General features: G+C 37.8%; 1 protein-coding gene across 1 annotated transcript in view; it reads left to right on the top strand.

Moving 5' to 3' along the window:
* The window catches only part of PLA2G4A (phospholipase A2 group IVA), a 104744-nt gene extending 87297 nt beyond the window's left edge, over positions 1-17447 (top strand). The window contains exons 15-18 of the mRNA XM_089515812.1: positions 849-1033; positions 5162-5357; positions 6132-6289; positions 13280-17447. Coding sequence (XP_089371938.1) covers positions 849-1033; positions 5162-5357; positions 6132-6289; positions 13280-13408 — 668 coding nt within the window. The 3' untranslated portion in view covers positions 13409-17447. The remainder of the gene's footprint in view (positions 1-848; positions 1034-5161; positions 5358-6131; positions 6290-13279) is intronic.
* Positions 17448-20806: the final 3359 nt, after the last annotated feature.

Here is a 20806-nt window from a genome sequence, read left to right as displayed (position 1 = left end):
TATACTTCTTCTTCTCTTCCCTCTCCCTTTCCATGTGATCTCAGTACTTTATAATAGAAGGAATTTTCCCCAAAACATTTATAATATTAAATGTTAGTCACTATTTAAAACTATGTGTAGGAGTGAGCATGTGAGGCTATGCTTTTTTCATGTATGTAAAATTATGACAGGTATGTTAAACATGAACCAACCCATAAGTATCAAATAGGACACAGGGTAGCACAGAATTCATTATAACAATTGGGCCCGAACAGACAGGCCAAAATAAAGCTGCTTCAGGTCACTTTGGAGGTATGCTGTTCAAATGACACACGCATCTTAAGAGGCCAGAAGCTGTGCCAAAGCTGCGCTCCAGTCCATGGAGTGTGGCTTTGATATGGCTTCTGGCCTCTTAGGACACATGATTCATTTAAACAACATACCTCCAAAGTGATCCGAAGCAGCTTTATTTTGGCCTGTCTGTTTGGGCCCTATTCAGTGACTTAGCCATGTTAGTCTGGAAAATGAGTATGCAAAGGGATCTTTGAGATTATCTGAAAGGGAGAAGTTGGCAGCATGTGCTTTTGTAGAATTGAACCTATTTCCTCATGGGGCCCCTTTCATCTGAAGAAGTATACTCAAGTCTATGGATGCTCATGCTACCAACTTCTCTCTTTCAGTCAGTCTCAAAGGTGCTGCAAGATCCCTTCGCATACTGATTATAATAATTGCTTAATATTAGACACTGATTTACCTGTATTGAAATTAGTTAAATGAGATTATCATGTGCTTTTGGGATTGCTATGTGAGAAATTCAGTTTGATGATATTTATTAACAAAAACAACACCATTTGCCTCACTATTACTAGATCCTGATGAGTTTGAAAGGATATATGAGCCTTTGGATGTAAAGAGCAAAAAAATTCACATTGTGGATAGTGGACTGACTTTTAACCTGCCTTATCCACTTATCTTAAGACCACAGCGAGGGGTTGACCTTATAATTTCATTTGATTTTTCTGCACGTCCTAGTGATTCCAGTCCTCCTTTTAAGGTGAGTTAACCAAGACAATGTTATCTATAGGTTACTGAATATGCATTGAAAACCTATATTCCTCCTTCGTACAGATTTAATTGAAATAAAGACATGATGTAAACATGGGAAATTAGTTCTCTGTGCTGAATATTTTCCAGCCTCAGTGGGGAGAAGGTATCCCATCTATTGAAAACAAATCTTGATTGATTTGCTTACAGTGATCTCTTTTCACTATAGATAAATGCTTAAAGCTTAAAGCGAGTTTAAATGTGTCAGATCAGATTACACATTAAGGCCTCTTCATCCTGTTCTGGCTGGAGAAGTTATTCATGTTCTCTTTTACATCTATTTTAAGTGCACTTTTGATGTTTCAAGTGATATCAAGGAGGAACAATGAAAATAGATCATAAGCTCAGTCCAAACATAATGTTCCTAATCTTTAGGTTATGGTTAGGAAATGGTATCCTGGTGGTCTTCATCTTCTCCCTCCTCTTTTTTCATTTTCATACCTTTATGGTACAGTGTTATGTCTACATGAGTGGGAATGCAAATTATGGTTTTTGCAAAATATGGCTTGCAGCTATGATCAGAAGGAGCACTACAAGTAGGTTTCATTTGACCATGGTTATGGTTATCATTAGGGAATATGTAATAAAAATAATAAAATAAAATTTTTATTTTTATACCGCCCTTCCCATGATCAGGGCGGTGCACAGCATAATACCAATACAATACAATAAAAAACAGTGAAAATAACAACAATAGACATTAAAATTACATTAAAACCAATTTCTGACCAGCCGACCACTGCTGCCAGAGGAGGAAGCTTCACTTTGTAATGCTTCACTTTGGTTATTTGTGAAAAACTGAAAGGAAAGGAGGAATTTTGAGTATAAGAGAGGAGAGAGGGAAGGAATGTGCAAACTCATGGTGTGGTACCTCCTGAAAACATTGGCCCATTACAGACGGGCAAAAAGTATGTGCCACGTACGTACTAGGGTTAGAAAGGGGCGTCCTTTCTGGATGCCCCTAACCCTAGTACGCACTCGGCACAAACAAAATGGCAGTGGCCATTCTACATGGGTGCCGCCATTTTGACATCGTGAACGCCTAGCGTCCGCACAGCACACGGTGGAAATGATGCTGTGAGTGCGCCATTGGCGCTTTGCGAAGCCATTTCCGCTCTGCAAAAAGAAGCTGCATTTTGCAGCTTTTTTTTTGCTGTGCGAAGGAGCTGCGTGGTTTGGCCACTGGGGCTCCTCCATGCAGCAAATGACGGCGCCGGCAGACCACCCTTTTTGGGCAGTCTGTAAAGCGCCATTGTTAGGAAACAGAGAATATTATATCTACACTGGCTCACATTCTGTTCTGATCAGTATCCTGAAGTTCAGGTGATGCTTTCTTTCTCTGCTCCTTCACTCCTCTATATAGCTGGATTTTCCTCTCCATTGCTGCTACCACACTGGAGAATTAATGCCATATGACACCACTTTAACTTCCATGGCATGGAATCCTGGAATTTGTAGTTTGCTGTAGCACCAGAGTTCTCTGACAGAGAAGGATAAATATTTTGCAAAATTACAAATCCCAGAATTCTATAGCACTGAGCCATTGCAGTTAAAACAGTATCATGATTTGCTTTCATGCATTATATATACATTTGATCTTGTCTGAGGAATGAGTACAAATATAAGTGTGCTTTACACAGTTTTATTTGCTGAAATGGAGGTGAGAATTCTCTTTGAATAACTCATTATCACCACCAGATATGGTAGCAGAATGTTCAAATGTAATATTTTAAGATACTGCTTGACGTAAGATCATATACCAGATGTTTAAGTCTAATGTCATGGTTTCTTGTGAACATGAACAAAATGTAAAAACTGGGAAGCAATCCACAAATGCCTGCGTAATTTCAAGCACTACAGCGAAGCTGCTTGGATGATGCAAGGAAGTTTCTCTTTCCTCTTGTTTTTTAATGATCCACCCCTTTTTTCAATGAGAGAAACTCCCAGTAATCTTTGAGATCTTTCACAGCTGTAACCATGCTCTGTGATGGTTTTCTTGAAGTGCTAACATGAAAGAAATAGCATTATGGAATTCTGTACTGTAAAATCCCACAATTTTGTACATATCTTAAAAATAGATTGATAAACTATGTACAATTAATTTAGCTATTCGTTCCAATTTTGCAGTTATCTTTGGGGGGGGGGAATTCCAAGAATCCCTCTGCTATTTCTGCAACTTGATCGATGCCCTCCCTATATTTTCATAAAGATGTTGAGGAATAAGGGAGATCAGTTTATTGCATGGTCTAGAATTTGCCTTATATATTCTCATTCTTCAGTGTCTCATATCCTTCACAGAATCACAGACAAAAAGGATATGTCAGTCAGATTTTAGCTATTCACGACTATGGTGGTTGAGGGGGAGGAGGGAGAGAAATAAATAGAAATAAATAACCAGTATTTAAATGAATAAAATCCCAGTATTTTTTTAATGTGAGAGAATATCTCTTTAGGAATTTCTAGGTCCTCCAGCACTACTCTATGTTCCGCATCTGCCAGAAATTGACCATAGAATTGTGCCGGAGGATCTACAAATGCCTAGAGAAGTGTTTTCTCTAGGAATCTCTAGATCCTCCAGTGTGACTTCAACCTCCAGCAGAATCATGCTGGAGGATGTAAGACTGCTAGAGAGAACCTATTAATCAACTGGGAATAATCAAATCTGCAAAAGTCAAAGCCACAAACATGGAGGGTCAACTGTAATTTTAAAACACTATTAAGGTAACATATAGAAGGTTTTAAATTACAGTGTCCAGCCATTATAAAACAAAAACAAAACCTTTCCTTAGTAGTCAGCTCATTGCTGAAAGCCTGGCTCCCATCCTTATTGCAGTGTCCCATATTTGTTTATCAAAATAGCAAGTATTATATGAGTGCCAAATGTACAAACATGAAGTTCTGTGTAGTTCCACCTCTGCTACTCATCTTCAGATGGTTTTACAGGCAAAAGGAAACGTGGCACACTATCCTATGGTATAATGGACTGCTAAAAAGGCTAGGACTAAGGAGCAAATTAAGTCTAAACTATCACCAGAAGCCAAAATGACTAAACTGAGGCTGTCATACTTTGGACATAATCATGACTCCAGATGATAATGCCTAGTAAGGTTGAAGACAACAGGAAAAGAGGAGGACCACATTACAGATGAATTGACTTAATAAAGAAAGCGTGAATTTGCAAGACCTGATCAAGGATGTTTCAACAGAGGAAACTACATCTCTTGGAAGTGTCATTCATAGGATTGGTGACTTGATAGCAAACAATTACATTGCAATGCTCTCTTTACAGCAAAACCAGCAAAGGGCTTCAATGAATGCCTGATTCTGCTCCAGGGAAAAGACTACGTTTCCTTAGTTTAGCTAATCACTTAAAAGTTGTATTTCAGCTTGTGAACCAAATGAGTGAGCCGCTGTATATCCACATCTTTATGTGCTAGCCTAATGCACCAATCTCATGTTGGCAAAAGTCCCAGAAGTTCCATGACTGGACACTGTAACATCATACACACACACATGCACGCACACATATATGTGATGGATATTTTTCTGCAGTCATGTATAAACTTTTACAGTCAAGTATAAATGAAGACTGTCTTTAGTTTGAAGACAATTATTTTTTTTTATGTATTTAAAGTATTTGTCTATCACTTCTTGGTTTGCCAGGCCCTCTGTGGTAAGGTACAACAGATAAAAACATTGATATAAATACACAAAATATTTGAAATCAGACTAAAACATTTTTAAAAAGTTTAAGTCACAGACAGTTAAAATAGCCAGAGCAGCAACTACTGGTTTTAAAGACTTGATGGCCATGTGAAATAATAGTCTTAGCTGCCTGTCAGATATTCATAAGGAGAGAACCAGCCTGATTTCCCTTGGAAGGGGCAACCAGGGAGAGTCAAGGTGCTATTACAGAGAAAGCCCAGTCACCACCAGCCTAGCCTTACATCATGATGGGGAATGCAACAGGGCCTCTGCTGAGGAGCTTAGATTTTGGGCAGGCTTATGTATTGCCTCAAATATCCCATTTAGTGACATCTGCATATTGTAAATATTTATGCTTTTGCTTTCTTCGTAGGAAATTTTACTTGCTGAAAAATGGGCCAAAATGAACAAACTTCCTTTCCCCAAAATAGACCCAAACGTATTTGATCGGGAAGGTTTAAAGGAGTGCTATGTCTTCAAACCCAAGAATCCTGCATCTGACATAGACTGTCCAACAATTATCCACTTTGTTTTAGCCAATATCAACTTTAGAAACTACAAAGCACCAGGTCAGTAGAAAAAAAAACTCAAGAGAAATTTTAAAAACCCTTCTATTATTTCAAGATCCTTCACAAAACAAGGATTTTTGCATACATCCTTTTTTCTCGGTGATGTGTGCATATAATTTGCTCAGTGCTTTAAAATAATCCTATTATGTTCTGGATATCTTTCGGCCTTTCATCTTTCCTCTATTTCCTGGAGCAGGAAGATTGTGAAAGGAGATTATGCAGACCTGAGCTAAGTAAGACTCAAGAAACAGGGTCACTTGGAGAATAGCCCAGGATTTGCATTAACTACCAAATCCCAGGTCAAAGGTCTTCTCACACAAACATCCATTTTTGTCCCCTTGCCCAAATGCCCCACCCACAGCATAAATTACAGACTCTTCAATTGCTGTGCCAAAATTAGGATTTAATAAAGCATCTACTGGCACCATCCATTGCCTGATGAAATTAGAAGGGAGCTGTACATTGGTGAGGAGAAGGTTAACTTTGCCTTTCCCAGCAAATGGGAAGTGCTGCAACTGAGCTTTTTAAAATTCCACTAATGGTCACTATGAGAGTGGGAGAAACAAGGAAAGTTTCTTCTATCAATGATTGGTGTGCTGGAGACTGTGTGGGTTTTGGGAGAGAAATTTGCAGACTGCCTAAGGATCCTCTGCAGGCGTTAGCAATCACACAGACCAGAGTTTCCCCACCATTGACTTAAAGACTTTATATATTGTGTTCAGTTACTGAACAGTTCATCTGTAAAATGCCTTCTCTGTTGTGATCTGTTTGCAGGTGTACCAAGAGAAACACAGGAAGAGAAAGATTTTGCTGACTTTGATATTTTTGATGACCCAGATACACCATTCTCCACTTTTAACTTCCAATATCCAAATGAAGCTTTTAACAGACTGCATGATCTGATGGAATTCAACACACTAAACAACCTAGATGTATGTATAATGTACAGCCTGTTTGATTCAAAGAGGGTTTTTGATGTTTTGTGGAGGCAAAAGTATGGTTGCTGCGATTGGTTCTTATATCTCTGTCCACAGATTTCTGTCATTGCAGTCCTGCACCATTGAGAGATACTTTTTTGCTAAATAAATGGTTTTGGGTTCCCAAACCATTGCTTTTCAGTTGGATTTAGTGACATCTGCATATTGTGAACACTCACACTTTTGTTTTCTTCCTAGGAAATTTTACTTGCTGAAAAATGGGCCAAAATGAACCAACTTCATTTTCTCAAAATAGACCCATACGTGTTTGATTGGGAAGGTTTAAAGGAGTGCTACGACAAGGAAAACACAGCCAGATAACATGATACAGTGGATACTTTACAGCAGTAAAGCCATTGCACTTGTTGATCTGGTTGTGTTGTCTGTGTCACATTCATGGAATTTATTGTTTTGAATAATGGTGCAGGCTTGGGACAAACACCCACAAATTTGCTAGTTCATTGGAGAGCAGATGGTGTGAAAAGTTAAGGGCCAAATTTGCTTTGAATGACTAAAATAACTCTGCCTAATAATAAAATAGGTAATCCTTAGCAACCAGCACAGCAGTAGAACAGAGCCATCCTAAAAAGGTGGATTATTTCTGCATATCTAGGAGACACCCTGGATATGAATGAAAATATTAATTTACAAGTATGAGTATTTCACATGCTTTCTGCTTCAGTTCTGCTGTGGATTAATGATAGAGTGCAGGCAGAAGCTCTCAGTGTGCTGGGAGATTTGTTAGGCTAAATGCAGTGGTGAACATTGTAGGACTGCAAGTCCCAACATCCTTCACCATTGGCAGTGCTGGGAAGACATCATAGGATTTTTCAGTGCAACAGTAACTCATTACTTATCCCTGTGTTGAAGGGAAACAAGTTTCTTTCTTTTTTATTTGGTAAGTAATATCCAGTGGTGTAGCAGTTGTGCTACACAGGACCAGTTTGGAAGGAGGAAGGAAAAAAGTATCCAGCTGAAAGTGACAATATCCAGAGCAAGATATTCCCCAATTTGTTAATTGTTTGATAAGCTTTTCTTTGCCTTGACTTAGGGTTTTATGTTGCTTTTTCCTCCCTTTTGCTGAGCAGTGGATTCTTCAATGGTCACTTACCTCAAACAGAAAACACACACAAAATGGAGCTCTTCCCCACAGAAGAAAAAACTGATAAGAAAACAAACTTTTCCAGAACTTAATTATCCTCTGAGAACAAAGTATCATAAGATAAGAAGATAATCAAGTTATGCATGTAGTAGCTGTTTGAAAAGTGATGCTGAAACATAAAACATAGGCGGGTTACAGACCGCCAGAAAATACGTATGGAATACGTATTAGGGTTAGGAAGGGGCGGTGCGTCCGCACCCCCCTAACCCTAGTACGTATTCCATACGTACAACATGGCGGCGCCCCTTCCACATGGGGGCCGCCATGTTTACGTATCGGACGCATAGCGTCCAGATGTGTCGCGGTGCCTATGACATCGCGAATGCGCCAGCAGCGCCTCGCGACGTCACAGAGGCGCCGCAAGAAGGAGCTCCATTTTGGAGCTCCTTTTTTGCTCCGCGCGGGAGTCGCGCGGTGTGGCTGCTGCGGCTCCCGCATGGAGCAAACGGCGGCGGCGGCAGACTGCCTCAAAGCGGTGGTCTATAACCCGCCATAGTCTGGCTTATTTCTTCAGCAGATTGGAAAGATAGATGAATAGAGAGCGGTATTTTCTGCTTTTAAATAACACCAAGTGCTTTACTTTGTTTGTAGTTGGTTATCCAACTTGGGAATTTGAGAACCTCAGCAAATATACTTATGCATAAGCTCATTCTAGCTAGACAATATGTTGGGGGAATTTTTTTTTTTTTTTTTTTTTTTTTGCAGAGAAAAGAGATTAATAGAATATTTTTGGAATGAGAAAGATGTAAATCAATGCACTCTTGTTTTCTTACCAGAAGAAGCTTGACAACTATCTTTGCTAGTGATTTCTTCTTTAGAGGGATGTGGAAAATACTTGTTAAGATTCACATCCTTGATTAGAAGGGGTCTCTCAACATTCAAGATACCTCACTGAGGAAGAGACCATGAAGCCACAAGAGTCTTCTCATTGTAGAGCCAGTTTTGGGCATGTGGAAACTTTTGCATTCTTTTCATGTGTAGAAAACAGTTTTAGGTATATTAAGCATGCATTGTATGCAAAATATTCTTGATTCCTGCGCAAAAATGTTGAGGATTTTCTGTGCTTCTCACCCTGTGCCTTTCCCTGTGGTACCAATGCTGCACCTGCCTTCAACGTTACTTTGCCATAATGGCATTCTCTTCAAAAAGCTATTGTGCTGGGCCTACAATATGAAATAATAGCACAGTTCATGAGTGGAGATGTACATCTTTACCTGTTTTTGTCTTCCATGTAAGAACAAGTATTTTGTTTGTTTTTAAAAGTGTTCTCACGGCTCAATGAGATTACAGGAGTTTCCCTATTTGGGACCTTTTTTTTTTTGTGGGGGTGTGTGAAAATTTTATTTTCATAAAAAAAATTGGGCACAAACCCAACACATTTGGACCAGAAACTTTGTATTTGTTTGCAAGATAATCTTTCGTACCTTTTATTTTGCACAAAAATATTGTATATGTGAAACCCTCTCAAAACAAAACAAACAGTGGTCTTTTCCTTCCCATTGAAAGATGAAAAATCTCATGAGGGCTGCCACTTTTTCACTGGGATGTCTTGATGTCACTGACAAGAAAAAATGGGACTATGCTCGATGTTTCTAGCCCTGAGCACTTTACAATGCAATACAATATAAACACTTTAGCAGGCAAGTTGAATGTGTCCACCCGAGGGTTAAAGAGGGGTTACACACAAACCCTGTTCCCAGTGTTTCCATCATTTCATTTCTTGTCCTTGATCTTATCCAGAAAGGGAATAAAAGTTTGGAACTATCAAGACTTTCAGGTTCTTTTTCTTAGGATTTTATCTTCATGTTCATGGTTTTGCATCCATTCTTTCTTGAAATATCCTGGGTTTCCCTCACCCCACTCCCTTGTGTTCTTCCTCTTCCCCTTCCCACTGATCAAGGCTCTGGGAATGTTTTGAAAATTGACCTTCACCAATTTCCACTGATTCCTTCTTAATGATTATTCAGGAGTTGTGGTGCTTTAGCAATATTACCCTAGTTAAGCATTAGGATCTTTTTCTTTCATTGCTAGCATTCCTCTTTCCTTCTCTTGATCTCTGGGTAATCCGATTCTGGGGGAAAAAATCACTGTGTTTCTTGGCAATGTCCATCTTTGCTAGTTCCGATATAACACAGACAATCATGGAGAAGTATATTGCATTTTGGGAAATAGTGGATTAATTTAAATTGACCTGAGGGGTGGAAATGAAAAGTATTCCTTGGAAACAGTTCAGGATGCTGAAAATATTATGTGGATTTCCAAAAGAAATTTAGTTTGTACAGGATCAAAACCTGAGACCTTCAGAGATTTATTTTTCTTATCTTGAGGAGCTCCTTCTTGGTTTGAACAGGGATAGCAGAAGGGATGTGTTTTCTAATTGTTTTTGTCTGAATGTCAGAAACAGCATCTACATGAACAGAGAGTTCCTGACTGCATAGAGGTTTTTGTTCAGGTTATCACAAGTAGGTACTGGATTATCCTCTTGAAACACGAGGACCAGAGACTAAATGTGTATGAGTGGGGATGCTGGAGAGAGGATTTCCATGCATATCCATATCTGACATTAGAAAAGTTACTTTTGGGATCATAACCCCCAGAATCCATCAGCCACCATTCTTGCTGATGGATTCTGGGTTTGGATTCTGTAATCCAGAAAGTCACTATTCCAAGATGATCTTATCTTTCTTCTCCAGTTTTAACTCCCACACGAACAGGCTGAACACCTGTGTAGGGTTAGTGTTAAGTACACTTCCAGTCTGATGCCAAAGGATGTGACTCACTACATAAACATCCTGTGTAACATAATGATTATGTGATTTAATAAGCAATAGATTAGAGCTGGAGTAAGTTTTATGCTTTTGCTAGCATTAAAGAAAGTTTATTTTGTTGTTTTTGCTGCAGATGTGGACTGGATGGTTAGTCTGTGATCACATCATGCCATCTACTGGCTAAATTTCATTCTCCATTTCAAATTAATTTCCAGTGTGTGCAAAGCTGAAAAAAACAAAACAGAAATAAGCACATTCTTGACATTTGCTGTATAAAGAAAAGATGCATTCCAAATGTCAATGGACAATAATTTCAATAAAATATCAGTATCCTCTGTACACATATTTTTTCCACCACAGTCAACCTCCCAAATCTAGCTAGTGTGATGATATTCCAATATGGAATTGAGTGTTTGTGTGTATATGTCTTTAACTAGCCTACTGACTTATGATGACCCCATGATTTCATAAGATTCTTGTAGGCAAGGCATATTCAAAGGGGTTTTGCCATTCCTTTCCTTTTGAACTGCATACCTAAAATCTGGACCTTTGTACTCATAGCCTTATAAACCAGGGATAAAGAACATGTAGCTTTCCAAATATTCTTGAATTGCATCTTTCCTCATCCCCTACTCTTGACCATCCTAGCTGGGTTTGTCTGATTACACTGGAAGGCAGTACAGTCGGCCCTTATACACTGATTTTTTATACACAGATTCAAGCATACACAGTTTGAAAATGTTAAAAAAAGTATAAATTTCAAATATCAAACCTTGATTTTCCATTTTTTATATGAGACACCATTTTGCTATGTTATTATATTTAATGGGACTTGAGCATACACGGATTTTGTTATACACGGAGGATCTTGGAACCAAACCCCAGCATATAACAAGGGTCCACAGTATTCCTTCCTTCTAGGAAGCTAGAACCTCGTTCATCAGGTTCCTAGAGGGAAATAGAGTGGAATCAGTGTGAATATAATTTGCTTGCACAGCTAGCCATCATCTCTGGATCAAGACAAGAATCTGTAATTTCTCTGAAGAACTAATGAGGTTTAATTTAGTCTGGGAACATACAATGAGAACAGTATGTTCCCAGCATGGAGAAAGTCTTATTCTATATCTAAAACCATTCCTCATCTTCACTTTCAAAAGGTTGAAGGGAATACAGCCATAAGAAATCAAGAAAGTTTACAGTGGTTCAAAATAAAATAAAATATGTTGTTTCAAAAGACAAATATCCCAAAGAGTCACTATTTTTACATATAACACCACAGGACTCCATAGTTCATTCACTCTAACAAACCAAGAGTCCTTTACATGTGGACTGAGAAGGGACCACTGGGACAGAAGGGAAAATACAGTTTCAGTTCCTGATCTCAGTGGGAATCACCAGGACAATGGGATTGCTGTTTCCCCATTGCTGGTAGGCAGTGGAAGGGGTTTGTTGAAATTGTTGTGGGATGGGAGATGCTCTTTCATTCCCTCACTGATCCTGCTTCCAAGATTATGAAGGATGGTCAGTCTGTGAAGTTAAATATAGTTCCATTTTCTGTCTTTTTGTTTTGTCTTGGTTTTTTCACTGCATTTATTAATTGAACAGTAACAGCCTAGTTTACCACCTAAATCAAGATACTATACATTCAGAAAGTAAAAAACAGGAAAGAAAGAAAGAAAGAAAGAAAGAAAGAAAGAAAGAAAAAGGGGGGAAAGAGAAGAGAAAAACAACACAATAGGCCTTTGCTCCCTCAATCCTACCAGTAATGAAAATATAAATAAAAATGAAATATATTATTCTACCATTACAGATCCAACTGAATAATTGTATTAGAATCATCAATAACCATTACAACAAATAATTACATTGTTAAGATTTCTTATTTTGTGGACAAGTCCATAAATGACTTTAGATAGATAGATAGATAGATAGATAGATAGATAGATAGATAGATAGATAGATAACTGGCTTATCCTTTAAAACCCACGTCTGCCTTACTCAGCACAGTTTTAGTTTTCAAATACCTAAGAATGGAGAAAGGACTTTGAATATCAAAAATGGCTTACACTCACTCAAGTGAGAGGGGGACTCCTTCCTATTCAGCATGGGCTATCCAGGGCTGTTTAATAAAACTGTAAATTTGTCTTTGGAAAAGCTTCTGTCTAGTCAACCCTGTGAAGCTTTTTATGATTTTTCTGCTTTCCAGTGCAGAATGTTGCTTTGCTAGCCACGTCTCAACCAGACAGCTCTTCAACCCACTAGGGGTATTCAAGGAGTTGTACAGGAGCCTGTGATTCTGCCCTTGTGGAATTCTTCTGTACCAAGCTTAAATATATTAAGGTCTGGCAAAGAGGGAGCAGCACATGAATTGTGCTACTAATGGTTGGCCATCTTGAGAAGTTTTACATATTATTCTTTATCTATAAAGTAAAAACAACAACAACAAAGTAAAATGATACCCTGTGATAGCATTGCACAATTATTTGAGGCTGGGTAAGATGGTTTGGTTATGATGTTTTCATAAATTACTGTATGTTGGAATATGAAGTCGAAGGCTTTCATGGCCGGCATCCATAGTTTTTTTGTGGGTTTTTCTGGCTATGTGGCCATGTTCTAGAAGAGTTTCTTCCTGATGTTTCGCCAGCATCTGTGGCTGGCATCGTCAGGAAGAAACTCTTCTAGAACATGGCCACATAGCCAGAAAAACCCACAAAAATATGTTGTAATACTTTTTGTCATTTCAAGAATGCTTGAAAGATCGTGTTACTACCTGGTTTTCTTGGTTGTCTTCTGAATTTAAAACAACAGCAGATATTGCATTTGTTGGTCTTTGTTAGAATATTTCTTTTCTTCATGGTGTTTCAAGCTTAGAAAATGGTCTTTCTAAACAGCCACTTCACATCCATTTAAAATCTAGTGCTACTTAAAAAAAACTAAGAACAGCTGGAAGGCATGGTTAGCACTGCATTTTTTTCCTAGTATTGAATTTGATGTTTTTTTGTTTCTCATTTGCAGATAATCAAGGAAGCAATAGCAGAAAGCATTGAGTACAGAAGACAGAATCCATCACGTTGCTCTGTATCCCTCAGCAGTGTTGAAGCAAGGAGGTACTTCAATAAGCCACAAAGCAATAACCACACATGAACTCACACACTGAAGCCCTTGTTCCTCAGAACCATGTGCAACTGGATTGGTCAAACAGACTTTATTCTGAGGAAAGTTGCTGTTCAGGAATAAAACATAATGGAACAGAAGGGGGACAAATACATCAGTTATTCCTGCTCCATTTCTTTCTTTTCAAAGCAATATAACCATTCTTTGATTGAAGCAGTTTGGATACAGAATGTTTAAAATGGCTTCCTTTGTTTCATAAACATTTAAATTTAGCAGCCTAATTTTTTCATTCCAGGATTTTGTTTGCTTTTAAGTGTTCAAACGTTTTCCATCCACCTATGTTATATTTAGAGAAAGTTTAGTTGTTAATGTTACAAATTTAATAATTTAAAGAATGTTGAGTTGTTAATGTTACAACTTTAACATGACAAGGTAGTATATGTTACTGCATAAATGTACCGTATCCAAAAATATATTAATGTCATTGTTTAATGGCCAAGTGATATTACAGTGCCCTAACCAAACTCTTTATTCGCTCTTGACTTAAGTAATGTTGTGAACACAATGAGCTTATTTTTTATGTCAACTTTTATCATGGTGAATTGTTTTATCCTTTTGACCTACTGCCTTGATAATGGGACTAAATGCTTCTTTTTTAAAAAGTGAAGACTTCTTCAAAAGAATCTAAATATCTTGAAGATAGTCAGAATCTTTCTGTGTCCAGCTGTAACTCTATTCATACTTCTTTTCAAGGATGTCGTAATTGCAAAAGAATCCCCAAAATGCAGGAATCCATTTCCCCCCAAATTCATTCCTACTTTCTACCTGTCTCAAGTCACTACTGTTATCTCCTCCCCTTCTACTGTATTATATTTGCTGGCTTGCAATATGTAAATTGCTTCTCCTTTTCTGCTTAGTTGAAAGTTTTGGTTATTTGAAAGTAACGTGATTGAAACACATGTCATGCACACCTGTAGTGATAGGCTTGTTCCGGAAAGCCTTTTTACACTACTACAAATAACACATTAATTGTTGATTATGTTACTGTTTCTTGAAATGTTGTAATGAAATGTGATATTAAGTATGTGGTGGAGCAGTCTGGTGTGCATTCTGGCAGAAGGATGGGATTGTTTGCTGTGTTGTAGGAGTTTGTGAGTGGCAAGTAGACCTCTGTGGGCATATATTAACTGGCTTCCAGTGGGACTGTATTGCAGCAAAACAGACCATTCTTACCCATTACAAAGCCATGTTTTTGAAATTGTGTATTTATTTCAGACAAAAATACTAATGACTTCTATGCATTAGTGTTTGGGTGAATTCAAGTCTGAAGGGAAATCCATTTTTCTCCCTCCTACAGTTCTCCCACTGTCCTGAAACTATTGAAAAAATGCCTTCAGAGGGCTGAGAAACTCTGTGAAGCAATTTTTACAATGAAGAAAGTATTGCAAGAAAAGGGGCCAAAATACTGACACTATCACAAGGGTCACATTGGATTTAGACCAACGCCTCTGGATAAAAAAAAGTGGAACTGAACAGGTTCATCAACATGTCATATTTTGAAGTTGATAGGTTAGAAAAGGAAGCCAATCCTGACAGCTGCATATGGGTAACCATGCACAAAATGACCCATGCACAAAAATGACGATCTGGTTTTCACATTGGAATTCTTCCCACATTACTAAGTCTACTTAAAAGAAAGATTTCATTATGCTATTTGCTGAAGATTTTATTCTCACCTGCTTGTTTTGAATCATGCAAAAATGGCATAACCCAAGGACATAGGCATTAACAATGAGCAAGTCACCCTGTTTCTGCAGACTGGGTTAGGCAGCAAAGTGAAAAATCACGGGCTGGAATAACCTGATGAAGAATAGTTACTGTGTTTTAATCTGTCTAGAAAGAATTATCTAATGTTATTCAAGAATTTCTATAAATGGAAGTTAATCTTGCCTATGAAGACTATGGATCACCTGAATGGCATCATAGTCTTTTATTTTGTTGCCAGCTAATTAACATTTCAGCAAATAGCACTTCACAGTCCAGTGACACTTTCAGGACTGACAAATCCATTGTGGCATAAGCTTTTGTGAGTCAGAGCCTGCTTCCTCAGGTGTATGAAGTATTCCATGAAGTGGAAAAATACCCAGAGTACAAAGATCAGATATTTCTAACACGTGAGACAAAATGTTCAGCAATCCAAAAGTTAAAGATGTGTTTATAGTACTGCATTGGTCATATATGAAATCAATGAATAAAATGCATGCAAGATCTAGTTCGATATAAAGTGGATATGATACTTCTGATTGACAGCCACTGCCAAGAAGCAGAGTTACTGAAATCCATGGTATACAACGAACTCTTAAAGGGGGCTATTACTTTCATTAATAGGTAACCATTCTTGGGACATTTCGAGAAGGGAAAAGAAAATTCCACCACATCACATTTGCCAGTAAATTTCAGCTTCCTGTTGGAGTTACCCTCTGAAGCATTTTGGTGGAGAATAGATATTTTAAAGTTTACAATGAGCAATCTATCATGGAAGAATGAAACATTTCTCTTCAGATTTCAGTGTGCTATTTTTCTTATAGTTCAATGTGCCTTCATTCATTTTTCCCTCATAAAGAGCTGTCACCTCTCTCTCCCTCTTTTTCTCTTTAAGTTTTGGAAATGTGAAAAGGATTTTTTTCACCCACAAATAATTATGATTTACTAATAGAGAATATGACAGGTTTGCATGTGACTTTTTAAAATAATAATAACTATATCAAGAATTTGTCTTAAATTGTAGTTGATTTCTTTCTAGAATAGGATTGGCTCCTTCAGAAACACCCAGATGTTTTGAAGTACAATTTATCTGCTGAGGTTTTTTCCAGGATCCCCTGTAGATATTGAAATCCATGGATGCTTAAGTTCCATTAAATACAATGCATAGTAAAATAGTGTTCCTTATATAAAATGGCAAAATCAAGATTTGCTTTTTAGTGATATATACATACATATATATATATATATATATATATTCAAGTCATGGGCTGTTGAATCTATGGACAAAGAATCCATGGATAAGGCAGTCAGACTGTACTTTCTGTACTGTATCCATGCACTTTCTTCCTTGAATCTGCTTTAAATTTTGAAGCATCTAGCCCAAGGTGATGGGAAAATGAATCCTTGTCCTTGATCTCAGTCTTCCTAGACAACTATGCATTACTGGACCCCAATAGGATGAATTGTTTGGAAATCTTTGTGAATGTATTTAAATGTATTTTAAAAATACATTTTTTTCCAGGGCCAGAAATGGAACAGCCATGTTGTTCTGCTTTGTTTCCTTTTATTTCAATTTTCTGGGTGTAGGCACTTGGTCCTCAAACCCACTGCAGTTGCACAGCTCTGATACTATTTTTCCAATTGATTTCTTCCCTTCCCCAGTCCAAGGTGTTCGGGGAAGCTAGTTCTGTATAAAGAATAAGCCTTACTACAATTAGTAAAAACTGTTTCCACAATAATTTAGTGGGAGCCAATCTAATTTTTATTGGATACTCTCTGCAGTAATGACATTTTTACAACAAATCTTCCCATTTATCCAAGAATTTATTGGTTACCCAATGGTTGCTCTCTGTATTGTGAATTATTTAATTTTTAATTGTCTAGAATATACAAAACCTACAAAAAAGAGCCTATTACAGTTGCTTTAATAGCTATTTCATCAGCCATCCTTAAATCCACATCTTACACTAAGGGATTAATAAAAGTTCTGTCATATTGATTAACCAGTTTTAAGTTGAAGTGAATTACCACATGTTTTAAAGACAAGAGAAGAGAATAAAGGCAAATGATGTTACACTTTTATATATTTGAAAAAGATTTGTAGAGGGAAGAGAGAAGGTGATACATTTTTATATTAAAAAAACAATATGCATTTTTCGTGTATGTTTTTATTTGTACATACTAAAATACTGATGCTTGTTGGTTTTTATTAAGAATCAAAGATTATATTGTTTATACTGTTACTTGGATTTTATTCTGGAATTGTATTATCACATGGTACTATTTGTTATTGAATTATCTTATTACTGGATACTTTTTAAATAATAAAATCTGAAATAATTTTACTTTCCTCAAAATTTGTACTCATGCTACACAACATATACACAAAGGATGAAGACTGAAAACCACTTTGCTCTATCATTGATTTAAAAAATGGAAGATTACATGGCAAACCAAGATTGTCCATGCATTGTCCATCTGAATCTCACATTATAGTGTCATGTGCCTAGGAAGAACAGAGGCAAAGAAATTCTGTGGAACAAGGAGGATGTGCTCAGAACTATTCTATGCAAGTTACTTAAAGTCATTTCCAAGAAATTCTTGTGGTGTGGCGCAAGGGGCATCCATCACTTCCTTCATTCTTAAAAGAAAGTTTGACTCTGCCAGACCCCTAGACAAAAATACCCGATGTTCAAGCCATTTCTGATTTGTCAGAATTACTATTTTGGGTCTTTTAAAAGTGTGTGTGTGAGAGAAGTAGTGATTCAATGAAATAATAATGGTTTATTTATATTTCCCGCCTCTCCCTGTGGATCAAGATGAAATTACAACAGAGGTAAAAGTACAATAAGACAAAATTTATATCAACCCCCAATCCCTCCTATGTTTAAGATGATAAAAATTTGCATTAAAATTCCAAAAAGAACACAATTTAAAAGAAAGTGGAGAGGACCATTATAGCGTATATGGGTATCCTTCGTGAGATCAGGTTGGAAGGCCTGCCAGAAGAGATCCGACTTTACAGCCTATTTGAAGGCCTCCAAGGTGGTAATAAGATGGATCCCCTCCAGGCTGGCACAAATGTCTCATCTATTCAGATAGTATTAAGCTGAGCAATTAGCAGGGAGGCATTTATTTTCCTAAACTATGAGGCTAAGCAAACCAGCTTGAAGCACTGGTGTGGAGGTGGCATGGGGGTATGGCATTTGGAACGCATGCCCCAACGATGCCCTCACACCACCCACCTGACCACACGGTGGGCAGTGTCACGGTGTTCAGATGACACACACCAAAAGGAAACACTGGAAAGTGCCGCCATAGCGGCAAGGGCATCTTTTTGCCAGCTCTAAAAGGAGCAGCATTTTGCTATTTTTTTAGAATTGGCAATCACGTGCTGTTTTGCCCCAAATCTCTTTGGGTTAAATCATATTCTGTAATACTTTTGAATTCACCACCAGCAAGATGTTCTTTTGTGATTTATTTTTGTTTCCAAACACACTAGTCTAGAGTGTCCTATCTGTACAAACAGAGAAGATTGAAATATTATCCACACTTTGGATAATGGGATTTTCTTGAAAGTAGACGTGCCTAGGCTTCCCAGAGATATGTAGTGCAATACAAATAGCTACTCTACTCAGAATAGAGCCTCTGGTCTTTGCCTTGTGAAACTTTTAAGGCCACAGTTCTAAATTTAGGATTTCACAGTTTTACAAGACTTACTTCTGAGCAGATCTATTTAACATCATATTTATTGTAAGATTTCTGACCTATTTCCCATTTAGACAACAAATGTGTAGCAGAGCCTTGTAATTTATTTTTCTTTATTAAGCTCTCCCCCCACTTCATTTACATAGGAGATAGAATTTAGAATTACACAACTATAAATTTAGGATGCAACAGATTTACAAGACCTACCTCTGAGTAGACCTATTTAGAATTGTATTGTTAGGTGCAGGAGACCTATCACATTGTATAGATGCACAGAATGGATTTGTAAGATTCAAATCCCAATTTCCCCCATAAAGCTGATGTGCTTTTGACAAGTTAATTGCATTCTTTTAACTTAACCTACCCTACAGGTTTTCTGGTAGGATAAAAAGGCAGTCTTTACATGGATACAAACAAATGCAGCAACACCCTGAATTTTGTAACTATAATACAATTTGCAACCAGCTAGCCTTCTATTGGAGCAACAGTTACTTTTACAGCAAATTGTCATGACCTTATTCAAAGATAAACAGTGAAACTATGTAATTATAACTAATTATAGGTAACAGTATAAAACAATGTATATCTGTAAGGGAATAGTTCACATGTAACTACAAAGTTCATAGAAAAATGTGCAATCCCTCCCTCTGTAACTATGGGGCTGGACAGATTGACAGAAAGGGGCAGTGAGATGCTGTCCCTTTCTGCCCAGAAGCAGGCCACGGCAACCACATGCTGTGGCCTGTGCACAGCTCAAAAAGAAGCTCCGAAAAGGGGGTTCTTTTTGTGCCACAGAACAGGCGCCATAACTGCCATGGCGCGGTGTTATGACGCCCCTTGTGTGCCATGCCATTTGGGGACAGTGCACAGCGAATGTAAACAGGAGCACACCAAGATGGCACCCATGGTGCGTGGTAGGGTTTGGGAGTGTGTAAACTCTCCACCTTACCACAGACCTAGTACGGGTCCAGGCTGGCACAAAGTGCAGATCTGTCCAGGTCCTTTGTTTGTAGAAGATATTTGAATAGTCTTTTAGCCAACAATTGCATTAAGGCATCCAAATTATGGAAGTAAGTCTTTCTTCCATGGAATAGCTGCAGAAGTGAGAGGCTTAATAATGAAGTAGGCATGAAGTAGTAATAGCAATAAAGAGCTTGATTGCGCTCACATTTTTTCTTTCCTTATGTTAAACATATCAACACTTGTAGAAGAGAAAGGCTAGATAATGATGTAGGATGGTTCTTCCCCTAGTAGTTAATGAACTGTTTTGTCCTCAGAAATGATTTCATCAGCTTAAAAGTATTACACCTTCTGGTTAAAAAAAAAAATTATAAAACAATATTAATACCCATGATAAAAATGACCCTTACCAATTGAGAGTTTTATTACTCTCACATTTTGCTTTCCTTCTGAAGTATTTTCTGTTGAAGTGAGTAACTTTACCCCAAACCAGGAAGAGTTATACTTATGTCCTGATTGCTAATCGGTTTTTAGGCTGTAGAATCATGTTGGTTATCCTATCACAAATTGTGAGGCTATTTGAAGGCTATGCCCCAATGCGGCCCCAAAGCCAGCTGAAGCTACTGGTCTGTTTCTCTCCAAAGTATTAACCTATGCCTTACACAGGTGAGAGGGGGGTTGGCTATCTTCTACAGTCACTTTCTGACTCTGTTTCTCCCTGTCTCTCTCCAGATGTGTTTGATGACCACCAAATCTCTGTTCGCAACCTAAAGACAAATTCTGGAATTCATGATCACAGTTATGGATGCAGAACTTAAAGCTACCCATCCATAACTGATCCCTATTCATGGTCTCTATATACTCACAATTATGGCACTTGCCACAGTCATAAAAATCTCCCAGTCCCGCTTTACTAGGCAACATCTGCTGCAAGTGACAAAGGTCTGTACTCATATCAGTTGAGATACAGCATATCTGCCAGTGATCTTCCATGCA

The sequence above is a fragment of the Sceloporus occidentalis genome, unplaced genomic scaffold, assembly GCF_023333645.1.
Source record: "Sceloporus occidentalis isolate IW3139 unplaced genomic scaffold, rSceOcc1.0.p SCAF_3, whole genome shotgun sequence".
Lineage (NCBI taxonomy): Eukaryota > Metazoa > Chordata > Lepidosauria > Squamata > Phrynosomatidae > Sceloporus > Sceloporus occidentalis.
The sequence above is the reverse complement of the archived record's forward strand: the minus strand, read 5'-3'. Positions and strand labels throughout refer to the sequence as shown.